Source organism: Eumetopias jubatus, unplaced genomic scaffold (genome assembly GCF_037043125.1).
Source record: "Eumetopias jubatus isolate StellerSeaLion01/CBP00866 unplaced genomic scaffold, mEumJub1_p1.0 scaffold_1, whole genome shotgun sequence".
NCBI classification, from domain to species: domain Eukaryota; kingdom Metazoa; phylum Chordata; class Mammalia; order Carnivora; family Otariidae; genus Eumetopias; species Eumetopias jubatus.
The window spans coordinates 149,480,533-149,494,228 of NW_028274807.1; the positions used below are offsets into that span (position 1 = coordinate 149,480,533).

The 13,696-nt window shown below is 37.4% G+C and overlaps 1 protein-coding gene across 2 annotated transcripts in view; it reads right to left on the minus strand.

Moving 5' to 3' along the window:
• The window catches only part of OXSR1 (oxidative stress responsive kinase 1), a 93,328-nt gene that overhangs the window by 24,438 nt on the left and 55,194 nt on the right, over window positions 1-13,696 (minus strand). For both annotated transcript variants that reach the window (XM_028107061.2, XM_028107062.2), the window contains 3 exons: window positions 8,126-8,235; window positions 5,112-5,213; window positions 3,466-3,599 (listed from right to left, as the gene is read on the minus strand). In XM_028107061.2, coding sequence (XP_027962862.1) covers window positions 3,466-3,599; window positions 5,112-5,213; window positions 8,126-8,235 — 346 coding nt within the window. The remainder of the gene's footprint in view (window positions 1-3,465; window positions 3,600-5,111; window positions 5,214-8,125; window positions 8,236-13,696) is intronic.

A 13,696-nucleotide genomic window follows, 5' to 3' on the forward strand; every position in this document is an offset into this window, starting at 1 on the left:
CATCAATTCTAGAAAATTCTCAGCCATTATTTCTTTGAATATTGCTTCTCCTGTTCTAATCTCTCATGGAAAGTCTGTATATACATATACATGTATATGTGTATGTACACATGCATGTGCACACACACACACTGAACCTTCCCATTCTAGCCCCCAAATATTCATCTTTCTTTTATATTTCCATTTTTAAAAACTTTCTGTGCTGCATTCTGAGCAATTTCCTCTGTATAGTGTACTGTGATTAAGTAAGAGCAGAAAGTCCATAGTCAAATTGTATGGGTTGGAATTCTAGCTCCAACATTTATTAACTGTGTGACTTTGGGCAATGTTACTTAACCACTCTGTGATTCAGTTTCTTCATTTGTAAAACAGAGAAAATAATAGCACCATCCTCATACAATTACTGTAAAAATTAAATGAGATGATATATGTTGTGTTTACAAAAGTACCCGGTAACTTGATTAGTAGTCAATAAATTATTATCTCTTTCTTGTTTTATTGGCTGTTCTGTTTAACCAATCCACTGAAGTTTTGTTTCCTTTTTAACTCAGAAATGTTCTACACAAAGTATAATTTTGGTTTACAAACTGGAAATAAGATATTCTACAGCTTCTTTTTCTTTTGAAATAATTTTAGGCTTACAGAAGAGATGCAAAGGTAGTACAGAGTTCCTACATATCTGTCACCGGCTTCCTCCAATGTTAACATTTTACATAACCATGGTATAATTATCAAGAAATTAACTAAAAATATTAACATTGCTACAGACTTTCAAATATTAATATTGGTACATTATAAACTATATATAGACTTTATTCAGGTTTCCCCAGTTTTTGCATTAACATCCTTTCTCTGCTCCAGGATCTAATCCAGGACACCATGTTGCTTTTAGTCTTCATGTCTCCTTAATCTCCTCCAATCTCTACCACTTTCTCAGTCTTCCCTTTCCTCACTTTTTTTTTTAAGATTTTATTTATTTATTTGACAGAGAGAGAGAGAGCATGAGAGGGGGTTGGGTCAGAGGGAGAAGCAGACTCCCTGCTGAGCAGGGAGCCCGATGCGGGACTCGATCCCAGGACTCCAGGATCATAACCTGAGCCGAAGGCAGTCACTTAACCAACTGAGCCACCCAGGCGCCCTCCTCACTCTTGAAGAGTGCTGGTCAGGGAGTTTATAGCATATTCCTCAATTTGGCTTTGTCTGATGTTTTCTCATTACAGATTGAAGTTAAAGACTTGGGGAAGGAATACCTCAGAAGTAATATGCCCTTCACCTTGTATCATATCCAGGAGTATATAATAATGTCTTATTATTGCCAATGTTATGCTAATGTCACAAGTGATCAGGTTTCTCCACTCTAAAGCCGCTAGTTTTCCTTTTTCATATTCTATTTATCAGAAGCAAGACACTAAGTCTAGCCTATACTCAAGGGAATCTGTTAAGTTTTAAATTTTAGTTACTGTATTTTTCATTTCTAGCAGTTCCATTTGTTTTGTTTCCTTGGTCATAGTCGTATTCTCTTCTTATGGTTTTGATTTCCTCCATTAGGAATTTAATTATTTTAAATATATTTATTTTATAGTCCTTTCAGGAGTCTTTGCATTATCCAAAGTTCTTGGAGCACTAATCCTTGTGCTTGCTGTGTCTGCTGACTCTAGTCTGCCATGTAGTATTTTACTATGTGTTTTATAATTTCAGCTTCTGATCTCTTCAGTGGGGCATTATTTGCAGGAATCTCATGGATCCGGAGTTTGGAACAATTCGAACGGTACACAGTTTTCTAATTGCTTCTGCCAGAAATAAAACTGGCTTGGCAATACTGTTTTTATTCTCTAATCCTGTGGGTTCCTGGATAATATGGGTTGTATAAATTCAGACTGTTGGGTAGGGGGATGGGTTAGCCTGATGATGGGTATTAAAGAGGGCACATTCTGCATGGAGCACTGGGTGTTATGAACAAACAATGAATCATGGAACACTACACCAAAACAAATGATGTAATATATGGTGATTAACATAACAATAAAAAATTTAAAAAAAATAAATTCAGACTGTTAACTTAACAGAATGTCCAGGTCAGAGAACTGGATTATTCAGGAAAAATTTTGTTGTATCTTTGTGATGATGGACCATATTTTGTTTTCTGGTCTGTCCTTTTACTCAGAAGGCAGGCTTGTAAAGGTCCTAGCCATAAGCAGGGATCACAGTTCAGAATCCCCGGTGGCTGGGCCCAGTATCTCATTTCCAGTCCCCACATGGAAATTAGAAATCTAACCGAGTATGTTATTAGAATGAACAGTGTCCCACTGACAGTAGACACAGGATTAGTTCATGATATTTCTTCTCTGATTTAGGTCATCCTCATTATTTCTACCACCTGAGGATCTCCCGTTATTGCAAGCTCATCTCTGGATTTGGTTTTTTAAGTTTGATAAATTTATTCAGCATTTCTGGGTATTTGTAACAAAAAAATTTGTTATTTTAGTCAATTAACTAAGCAGAAGCAAAAGTATTCCCTATCTTTTATACCAATTTATTCATAAACAGGAAAAAAGTTCTAATAGCACAGGTTTTCTTTGTTACCTGTTTTTCTTATCCTTTCCAGTATTTCCAACAGTAAATTCTGAAGCTCCATGAAATATACTAAAGACATGACTAAGGATACCAATTAAAATCTTTTACTCTTGTTGATCATTAGAGATATCAAAATTTAAAAACTCTTAGTGCTAAAAAACTGAGTGGAATATATATGTGAAACAGAAAAATGAGATACAGTGGAAACAGAACCCTAGGTAAGGAATCAGAAGTTTTGGATTCAAGTCCCACCTCAATGACTAGGTAGCTGGTTGACCTCATAGATAAAAGGTTGTACTCAATGACTTCCAACATCATTTAATTCTGTTCAATTCATAAAGATACAGACATTAGATGATCATGTTTATTCACTTACTTGCCCTCTAACCTGTCTAGTGTTAATAAGTAAGTGCTCTGCATTTTTGGTCCACTCATTAAAATATCTTTCCAATAAGGAAATACATATGATTGTTCGGCATTAGATGTAACATTTGCTGTGTGTATTTCTTTTGTTATTGAAATTGTAAACAGCATCAAGACAGTTGTTTGCTTATGACTTTTAAATACATTTGAAATCAAGCCGTCCCACTAACATGGTATTTTATTAACACAGAATTCACAAAATACAAAATTATAAAAAATTAACCAGGAAATAGCTGAACTATTTAGAATACACTATATACTAAAAAGAAGGGAGAAAGTCATTCATTCATTTCCAATCTAGTGTAATAGTCTCTGTATATTTTTTCTAAAGTTTATATTTAAATAAACATATTTGAATATGCACAAATAATTTCCTGCACATGAATGTATGTATGTGATACTTAAGACTTCCTACAATGGATTACAATATTAGATGAAGAAAAACATAAGCTTTATCTCATATTTTACCTTTTTTCTGGATCCTTTTGAAGGCACAATGAAATCATTTTCCTAAATGATTTTCCATATTTTTTCAGCATTTCTTTATCTTGAACACCAGTTTCCAAAGAAGGAGGATCATTTTGTAGTGTCAGCATTAAAACCTGGAAGAATTTTCAATATAATATAAACTTTTGATGACTCAGTAAAGTATTGTAGCCAAAATTCTTCAATACAGACAACTTCCAATACATAAGCAGTTCACTCTAGACTAGTTATTTGGAACAACAGAGTTATTTAGGTGTTTTCCACACAAATAATATCCTACAGATAGTTGGTTTCCCAGGTAAAGTGGCTGCAAGGGCTCAACTGTATCAGCACTGAATGTCCTTTAGTTAGAACCCTTTCTTCGTGTCCTCTGTCCTCATTCTTATACTGCCAAACTACCCTTAAAAAAAATTAAAATCAGGGGTGCCTGGGTGGCTCAGTCGTTAGGCGTCTGCCTTCGGCTCAGGGAATGATCCCAGGGTCCTGGGATCGAGCCCCGCATCGGGCTCCCTGCTCAGCGGGGAGTCTGCTTCTCCTTCTCCCGTTCCCCCTGCTTGTGTTCCCTCTCTTGCTGTGTCCTCTCTCTGTCAAATGAATAAATAAAATCTTTGAGGAAAAAAATGTTTAAAAAAAAAATTAAAATCAGGGACGTCCTGGTGGCTCAGTTAAGGGTCCTGGCTTCTCTCCCTCTGCCTGTTCTGCCTGCTGCTCCCCCTGCTTGTGCTCTGACAAATAAATAAAATCTTAAAAAAAAAAAGATACCCCTGAAACAAATAATATGTTATATGTTAATAAAAAAAGAGAGTCCTTATCTTAAAAAAAACTTTATAAAAAAATTAAAATCACAGCAAATTTTAAAATAAAATACAATCAAGTAATAAATAAATAAATAAAACCATAGCAAAATTAAAAATGTGATCTTGCTGATTTTACCTATTCATGGCTCTGTTTTAACATGACCCCTTGTAATCTGGCCTTCTCTTCCCAGAACTCCTCAGCCACTCCTGAGAAACCACTGACGATGCCTAGTTAACAGAGCTGCAGCCTTTTTCAGTTCTTACTCCTCCCACCTGCTCTGCAGTAACTGACAATTTTGATTATTCTGTCCATCCTAAATCTCTTCCTTCTTTGACTTTCATGGCAACATACTAGTTTGATGCAAAGAGGTGTTAATAAGGAAGGTCATAGTTATATAGTGAGATTTGGGGTGATTTTTCTATACTGTGTGACTTTTTTATAAAAGCATATGCCACTTTATAAAAACAAAGTTAACACTAAAGAATAAAAGGGGGCTGTAGTCAGAATTAATACTTGCTTTTCAGATTCAATTTATATTTACTGAAATGGAACTACTAAAGGATGGAGGTATTTCTCATTCTGAGCAAATAGGCTAACATGTGTATGTCTAGCTACAATTATAGGACTCACTGCCTGCAGTGGATGAAAAATAAACCTCATCTCCTCCCCCACCTCCTTTTAAAAAATAAACCATTCCTTTGGCCTTAAAATAGCTTCCTACTTTACAGTTCTAAAAACTCATCGTTTTCAAATCCATTTATTACCTAGGAGTAGGCTCTGAAAAGAAACTGGGACATGGGCTGGGGTGCTATTTTGACTGTGAACCTCACCTTCATTGGTGGATACTTATGGTAAGGAGCTGCCCCTGTGGCCAGTTCAATTGCTGTGATCCCGAAACTCCAGATGTCAGCTTTGAAATCATAGCCTCGGACCTGTAAAGAACATAAAGATGTACATGATTACTTTTAACACCCTAAAAGCACTTTATTTTTTTTTTAGTAATCTCTATACCCAATGAGGGGCTTGAACCCATGACCCTGAAATCAAGTGTAGCATGCTCTTCTGACTGAGCCAGCCATGCACCCCTAAAAGCACTTTTAAAAAGCAGCTTCCAATATGTATCAAGAACCACGAAAGTGCTCATGAGCTTTATACCAATAAAGTAATCTAGAGTAGGCAAAAGCTAAATATACTTGGTAACAGAAGAAAAAAGAAAAAGCAATCTGAATGAACATTCCCCAATGGGGAAATTGTTACGTACGGAATACTCACTTAAAAGAAATGTTATATAGTCAACTAAAAGCAATGTAAATGAATTCTATATGAAAATATAGAAAACGACTTGTGATAAAGCATATATGAAGAAAAAAGAATATAAAATTCTTCACAAGTTTTGATACTTATTACAAAAGTATATAATCTTTTTTTTTTAGAAAAAGGACAGAACTAGAACAAAATTGTTAGGCTGTAGTGGCAAGTCTTTGGTTTTCCAAATTTTCTATGTTATGGTCTTGTTTTATCACCTTAGATATGAGAGGTCTGAATATTTTCAAAGTTGTTGAACACGTGGCCAAGTTTCCGTCCTTTTTTATACTGTCATAAGCACATTATAAAATTAAATATTTTCATTTTATATCCTAAGCAACCCAGAAAAATGCGGGGGGGGGATGTGTGATTTGGGACCTGAAATTAAAGCTCCATCTAATGTGCTGCCTTGACATCTGGTAAAAGAAGGTGAGCCTCTAATGAGCTAAGTGCAAGATCCCCTCCCCAGTCTGCTCCGAAGGATAAGGTCCCTTAGCCCAACAACCCTGCTTATCAACTGGACCAGGCAAAGTTCCTGCTCAGCCTTGAGCAGCAGGTTTCAGCTCCCCACCAGCCCTCAGAATTATTCAAATGAGCCAATCACCCTCGCAAGGAAACCGAGGGGCACCTCACTCTCTTGATACTACAAAGCCTGTTTTCCACAGCCACTGTTTATGGACTGTCTTTCTGAGTGCAGCGCCATGTGACATGCAGCGTCCTCCTCCCTGCAGCTCTGCGTGTACGTGACTAACAAACTGCTGTCAGTCTCAGCAGTCCAGGGTCAGGTGTTCAGCACCTGCATAACCCTAGAGTGGGACTGCTTCCCTCACCAACAGGGTGAACACAGGCATTATGACAGAGTTAAAAGTGAATTCAGTTCTACATACTGACTTCGAGATACTTAAAAGAAATTTATGTAAAACATCCATAGGAAGCTTGAAACTTCTATTTGGGCTTAAGACTAACATGGATATACTTTAGAAAATATTATAGGTGGGGGGTGCCTGGCTGGCTCAGTCAGTAGTGTCTGATTCTTGATCTCGGGGTTGTGGGTTTGAGCCCCACAATGGACGTAGATATTACTTAAAAATAAAATCTTTAGGGGGTACCTGGGTGGTTCAGTCAGTTAAGCATCCCACTCTTGATTTCAGCTCAGGTCGTGATCTCAGGGTCATGAGCGTGAGTCCTGCACTGGGCTCTGCACTCAGTGTGGCGTTTGCTTGTCCCTCTCCCTCCCACTCTGCCCCTTCCCTGGCTCACGTGCTCTCTCTCTCAAATAAATAAAATCTTAAAAAAAAGTCTTTGGGGGCACCGGGATGGCTCAGTCAGTAGAGCACGCAACTCTCAATCTCAGGGTTGTTGAGTTCAAGCCCCACAATGGGTGTGGAGCCTACTTAAAATAAAATTAAATAAATAAATAAAATCTTTAAAAAAAAAAAAAAACCACAAAAAAAACTAAAAGGAAAATATAACAGGTGAGAAGTGAAGATGAGACTAACTAGTAGGAGAAGAATTCAAGAACAAGGTCCTGGGAAGTAGAAGGAAGGCAGAAAAGAAGTCAGAGACACAGCCTGGCCTGACAGTTGGGGAAGAATGAGGAAACCACTAGGGAAGCTAAGGATATAAGTAAAGGTGGAAATGATCAACTGTTTCAAATGACAAGATAACAAGTAAGGCAAGAAGTAAGAAATGAGCACTGATTTGAGAATTAGCAGTGTTTCTATAAGATGACTAGATGAGCAATATCTGACTGTAGTAGTTTGAAAGCAAATGGGAAATGGGGTTGTGAGCAAAATTAGTCCTTCAAGAACCCTAGCAGTGAATCTACATGTACAAAGCTTAGGTCATTTAATTTGTAACAGGGAAACTATTATTAAACCAATCTTCATTATATTATTCCTTAGGTTATATGTGGTATAAATCCTGAGTTTCACATATCATTTGTAAAGATCTAGAGGTGTGTTGTTAAGGGTGGACCTATGTCTTAACCAAGGAACAGAAACACGTATTTCCCAAAGCTAACCTAGCACACACATCCCCTACTTTTTCAAAGTTCCCATTAAGCCATTTGGCTTGTATGAAAGACCTACTGTAGGTTTACACCATGCAAAGAAATCAGAAGAGGATTTTTGCTTTCACAAAACAAGTGAAAACGACGTAAAGCGTTGGCTCTGCAGCCAGCCATTACGGAAGCAGCGCGCAGCCCAAGCAGCTAGACTGGTGCCACTCAGCTCCTTCCCAGAGAACCACATTCAGCTCAGGCCACCAGAGCTTTGAACTGTGTGAGCATCTACATTTTTATCTCAATTTAGTTTGTGTTATCCAACAGCAAGAGTGTTCTATGGTATCAGAAAGGCCTAAAAGAGGTTATTTTTTGGGTCTGGAAATGCTAACAAGTTTTTTACAAATAAATTAGTGGTAATTGCTTTCCATTAGTGGGGGAAACCTGTACACCAAACAGAAGCAAATGCTACCCTGTTTTTGTTCCCTTCTGTACAAAACCGTAAGTCATTTAAAAAAAAAACGAAAGACAAAATACCTGTTCCATAACTTCAGGTGCCATCCAGCAAGGAGTTCCAACAAAGGTCTTTCTCACTTTATTTCGGGTAATATCACCACCAGTTGCTAAAAAAGCACTAACCCCAAAGTCTGAAATAGATACAAGAGCAAGGTATTAGAAGTACGGTAACTAACGTAGGTGGATAGGAAAATAATATAGTCCTACATACAAACAACATGACATTTTCTCTTCTTTCCTTTGAAATTCTAGACTAAATCAAGACATAGCTTAACAGGTCCCTCATTCCACTCTCCACCCTCACACATCACCATCTTAACAGATTTTCCTCCTTGCTCCAGTCCATTCTATTAGCATCCTTCCAGACTAGAAATCTGTGCCCATTACACAGTAACTCCTTATTCTCCTTCTCCCCAGTCATTGGCAACCATCATTCTAACTTCCTGCCTCTATGATTTTGAATACTCTAAGGACCTCATATATAAGTAAAATCATACAGTGTTTGGTTTTTGTAGCTGGGTTATTTTACTTAGCATGATGTCCTCGATGTTTATCCATTTTGTAGCATATTACAGAATTTCCTTCCTTTATAGGCTGAATAATATCCCATTGTATGTATATACCATATTTTGTGTATTCTTTCATCTGTTAATGGACACTTGGGTTGCTTTCCCATTTTAGCCATGGAGAATATGCTGCTGTGAAAATGGGTGTCCTAATAATTGTTTATGAGTCCTTCCTCTCAGTTCTTTGGAATTCTATACCCAGGAGTGGAATTGCTGGATTACACAGTAATTTTGTTTTTCATTCTTTGAGGAACTGCCATACTATTTTCCACAGCAGCTGTACCATTTTATGTTGCCACCAACAGTGAACGAAGATTCCAGTTTCTCCACATCCTCTGTATTTTCTAGTTTTGCAGCGTTTTTTGATAGCAGCCTGAGGGATGCAAGCTGGGATCTCACCGTAGCTCTGATTTGCATTTCCCTAATGATTAGTGATGTTGAACACCTTTTGATGTGCTTATTAGCAATTTGTATGTCCTCTCTGGAGAAATGTCTATCTAAGGCCATATTCTAAAAAATTCAATTTATTTAAACTAAAAACAAAACCAGTTCACCCATTTTTCCTATCCCCCACCCGTCTCTGGCAACCACCCATCTGTTCTCTGTATCTATGAGCTTAGTGTCTAATATATATATTAGATTCCATATATGAGAGATTATACAGTATTGTCTTTCTCTTATTACACATAGCACAAAGCCCTCAAGGTCTATCCATGCTGTCACAAATGGCAAGATTTCATTATTTGTTATGACTGAATGATATTCTACTATATGTATACACTACAATTTCTCTATCCATTCTGAGACCTGTATCAATGAGCCTTCCTATCTACGTTTCCTTCTAGGAGCTTTATGGTTTCAGGTCTTATATTCAAGTCTTTAATCTATTTTGAGTTAATTTTTATCTGTGGTATAAGAGAGTGATCCGATCCAGCTTCTTCTCTTTTGCATGTGGCTGTCCAATTTTCCTAATACCACTTATTGAAGATACGTCCTTTCCTTATTGTATATTCTTTGCTATTGTAAATAATAATGCAATGAACATGCAGATTTCTTTTTGAGTTAGTGTTTTCATTTTCCTCAGATAAATACCCAGAAGTGGAATTACTAGGTCATAGACAGTTTTTTAATTTTCTGAGGAAGCTCCATAATGTTTTCCACTGGCTGAACCAATTTACGTTCCCACCACCAGTGCACAAGGGTTCTGGTTTTTCCACATCCTAGCCAATGCTTGTCGTTTCCAGTCTTTTTGATAATAACCATCTTAACGGGTGTGAGACAATATCTTGGTGTCTGAGGCTCTGATCTGCATTTCCCTAATAATTAATGACAGAGCATCTTCAATTTATCTGTTGGCAATCTGTATGTCTTCTTTGGAAAAATGTCTATTCAGATCTTCTACCCATTTCTTAATCAGATTGTTCAGTTTTTGATACTGAGTTGTACAAATTCTTTATGTATTTTGGGTATTGGTCCCTTACCAGATATATGATTTGCAAATATCTTCTCCCATTCAGTAGGATGCCTTTTCATTTTGTTGATTTCCTTTGCTGTGCAGATTTTTAGTCTGATATTCCTATTTGTTCATTTTTGCCTCAGTTGCTTTTGGTGTCAGATTCAAAAAGTCATCACCAAGACCTGTATCAAGGAGCCTGCCATCCATGTTTTCTAAGTGTTTTATGGTTTCGTGTGTTTTTTTTTTTAAGAAAGGATTTTATTTATTTGAGAAAAAGAGAAAGAGAGAGAGAGAAAGAGAGCATGAGCAGGGGGAGGGGCAGAGGGAGAAGGAGCCTCCTCGCTGAGCAGGGAGCCTGATGAGGGACTCGAACCCAGGACCCTGGGATCATGACCTGAGCCAAAGGCAGATGCTTAACCGACTGAGCCACCCAGGCGTCCCTATGGTTTCATGTCTTATGTTCAAGTCCTTAATTCGAGGTAATCAAGTTATTTTTGCGTATGAGGTTAAGATGGTGCTCTAGCTTCATTCTTTCACATGTGGCTGTTTAATTTTCCCAACACCATTTACTGAAGAGACTATCCTTTCCCCACTGTATACTCTTGACTCCTTTAGGATAAATTAATTGCCCCCACGTGTGGGGGTCTATTTCTGGGCTCTCTATTCTGTACCATTAATCTATACGCCCGTTTTTATGCCAGTATCACAGTTTAATTATTACAGCTTCACAATATGCTTTGAAATCAGACAGCATGATGCCTCCAGCTTTGTTCTTTCTCAACACTGCTTTGGCTATATGAGATTTTCTATGGTTCCACACAAATTTTAGGATTGTTTATTTCTCTGAAAAATGCCATTATAATTTTGATAGAAATTACACTGAATCTGTATATTGCTGTAGTACAGACATTTTAACAATATAAACTCTTCCAATTCATAAACACTGAATATCTATTTAAGTCTTCAACATCTTTAATGTCTTGTAGTTCTTTTACCTCTTCGGGTAAATTTATTACTAAGTATTTTTCTTTTTTGATGCAACTGTAAATAGGATTATTTTCTTAATTTTTTTTTTTAAGATTTTATTTATTTGACAGAGAGAGACACAGTGAGAGAGGGAACACAAGCAGGGTGAGTGGGAGAGGGAGAAGCAGGCTTCCCGTGGAGCAGGGAGCCTAATGCGGGGCTCGATCCCAATACCCTGGGATCATGACCTGAGCCGAAGGCAGACGCTTAACAACTGAGCCATCCGGGCGCCCCTATTTTCTTAATTTCTAATAGTTCATTATTAATGCATAGCAATGCAACAGATTTGCATGTACTGATTTTGTATCCTGCAACTTTACTAAATTTGATCATTCTAACAGTTTTCTGATGGAGGTATAAAGTTGTTTGAGATTATATTTCTTGGGGTAGGCATTTATCACTATGAACTTCTCTTTTAGAACTGCTTTTGTTGGGGTGCCTGGGTGGCTCAGTTGGTTAAGCATCTGCCTTCAGTTCAGGTCATGATCCCAGGGTCCCGGGATTGAGCCCTAAGGCGGGCTCCCTGTTCAGCGGGGAGCCTGCTTCTGCCTCTCCCCGTTAACTTGTATTCTTTCATACTCTCTCTCAAATAAATAAATAAAATCTTTAAAAAAAAAAAAAGAACTGCTTTTGTTTTCAGAACCAAGAGACTGATGATTCAGGTGGGGGGAACTGCTTTTGCTGCATCCAATAAATGTGGTAGGTTACATTTCCATTTTCATTTGTCACAAGGTATTTTTTAGTTTCTTTGACCCATTGGTTGTTCAGTAGCATGATGTTTAATCTCCACATATTTGTAAATATTCCCATTTTCTTCACATAAATTTCTAGTTTCCAACCAAGCATGGTTTGAAAAATGCTTGATCTGATTCCAGGCCTCTTAAATTTATTAAGACTTATTTTGTGGCCTAACATATGATCTGTCCTGAAAAATGTTCCATGTGTACTTGAGAAGAATGTTTATTCCGTTGTTTTGGGATGGAATGTTTTGTAAATGTATACTAAGTCTATCTCTGGCCTAATGTATCATTTAAGGCTGATGTTTCCTTCTTGATTTTGTTTGATCTATCCACTGATTTAAGTGGTGGTATTAAAGCCCCCTACTCCTATTGTTATTACTGTCTATTTCTCCCTTTAGGTCTATTAATATTTACTTATATAATTAGATGCTTCTAATGTTGGGTGCATAAATATTTACAGATGTTTTATTCTTTTTTCAGATTGACCCCTTTATCATTATGTAATGCCCTTCTTTCTCTCTTATTATGATCTTTGTTCTAAAGTCTACTTTGTCTGATATATCTACTTCATTTGCGATTTTTGTCATTTGAGCCTTCTCTCCTTTCCTAGTCCATCAAGCTAAAGGTTTGTCAATTTTGGTGATCTTTCCAAAGAATCACCTCTCTACTGCTTTTCTATTCTCTATTTCCTGTATCTCTTCTCTAAATTTTATTATTTTCTTCCTTCTGCTAGAGTCTTCTTTCTCTAGTTCCTAAAGTTGTAAAGTAAGATTGTTGGCTTGCTATCTTATTTTTTAAATAAAGTGTCTTTAGCTATAAATTTGCCCCTTAACAATACTTTTGCTATGTCCCATAAGTTTTGATATCCTGTGATTTTGTTTTCATTCGTCTCTAAGTATTTTTAATTCCCCTTGTGAAGTCTTCCTTTTTCCATTGGTTGTTTGTGTGTTGTTTTATTTCTGCATATCTGTGAAATTTCTAGTGTTCTGCTATTGATTTCTCACTATCCACAGTGGTCAGAGAAAGTATTTTGTATAGTATCTTTTAAAATCTATTGGGATGGGCGCCTGGGTGGCTCAGTCATAAGCATCTGCCTTCAGCCCAGCTCATGATCTCAAGGTCCTGGGATCGAGTCCTACATCGGGCTCCCTGCTCAGCTGGAAGCCTGCTTCTCCCTCTCCCACTCCCCCTGCTTATGTTCCCTCTCTCGCTGTGTCTCCCTCTGTCAAATAAATTTAAAAAATCTTTAAAAAAAAAATAAAATAAAATCTATTGGGACTTGGGGTGCCTGGGTGGCCCAGTTGGTTAAGCAACCAACTCTAGGTTTCAGCTCAGGGCTCCATGCTCAGGAGAAGTCTGCTTGAGGATTCTCTCTCTCTGTCCCTCTCCGCCTCTCCCCTCGCCCCGCTAACATGCACTCTTTCTCTAAAATAAATAAATAAATCTTAAAAAAATAAAATCTATTGGGACTTAATATGTGGTCTAACATGGTCTACCCCAGAAAATGCCCTGTGTGCACTTAAGAAGAATGTATATCCTGATCCTGCCGAGTTCTGTATGTCTGTTAGCTCTACGTGGTGTACTGTATAGTATTAAGTCTTTCATCTCCTTATGTCCTGCCTGTTGTATCCATTCTTATGAGTGGAGTACTGAAGTCTCCAACTGCTAATGTGGAGCTATTTCTCCCTTCAGTTCTATACTTCCTTCATATGTTTTGTTGGTATGTTATTATGTGTGCCAATATTTATCATTGTTATACCCTTTTGCTGTACTGAACCTTTTGTTAATAGGTAAAGTCCTTATT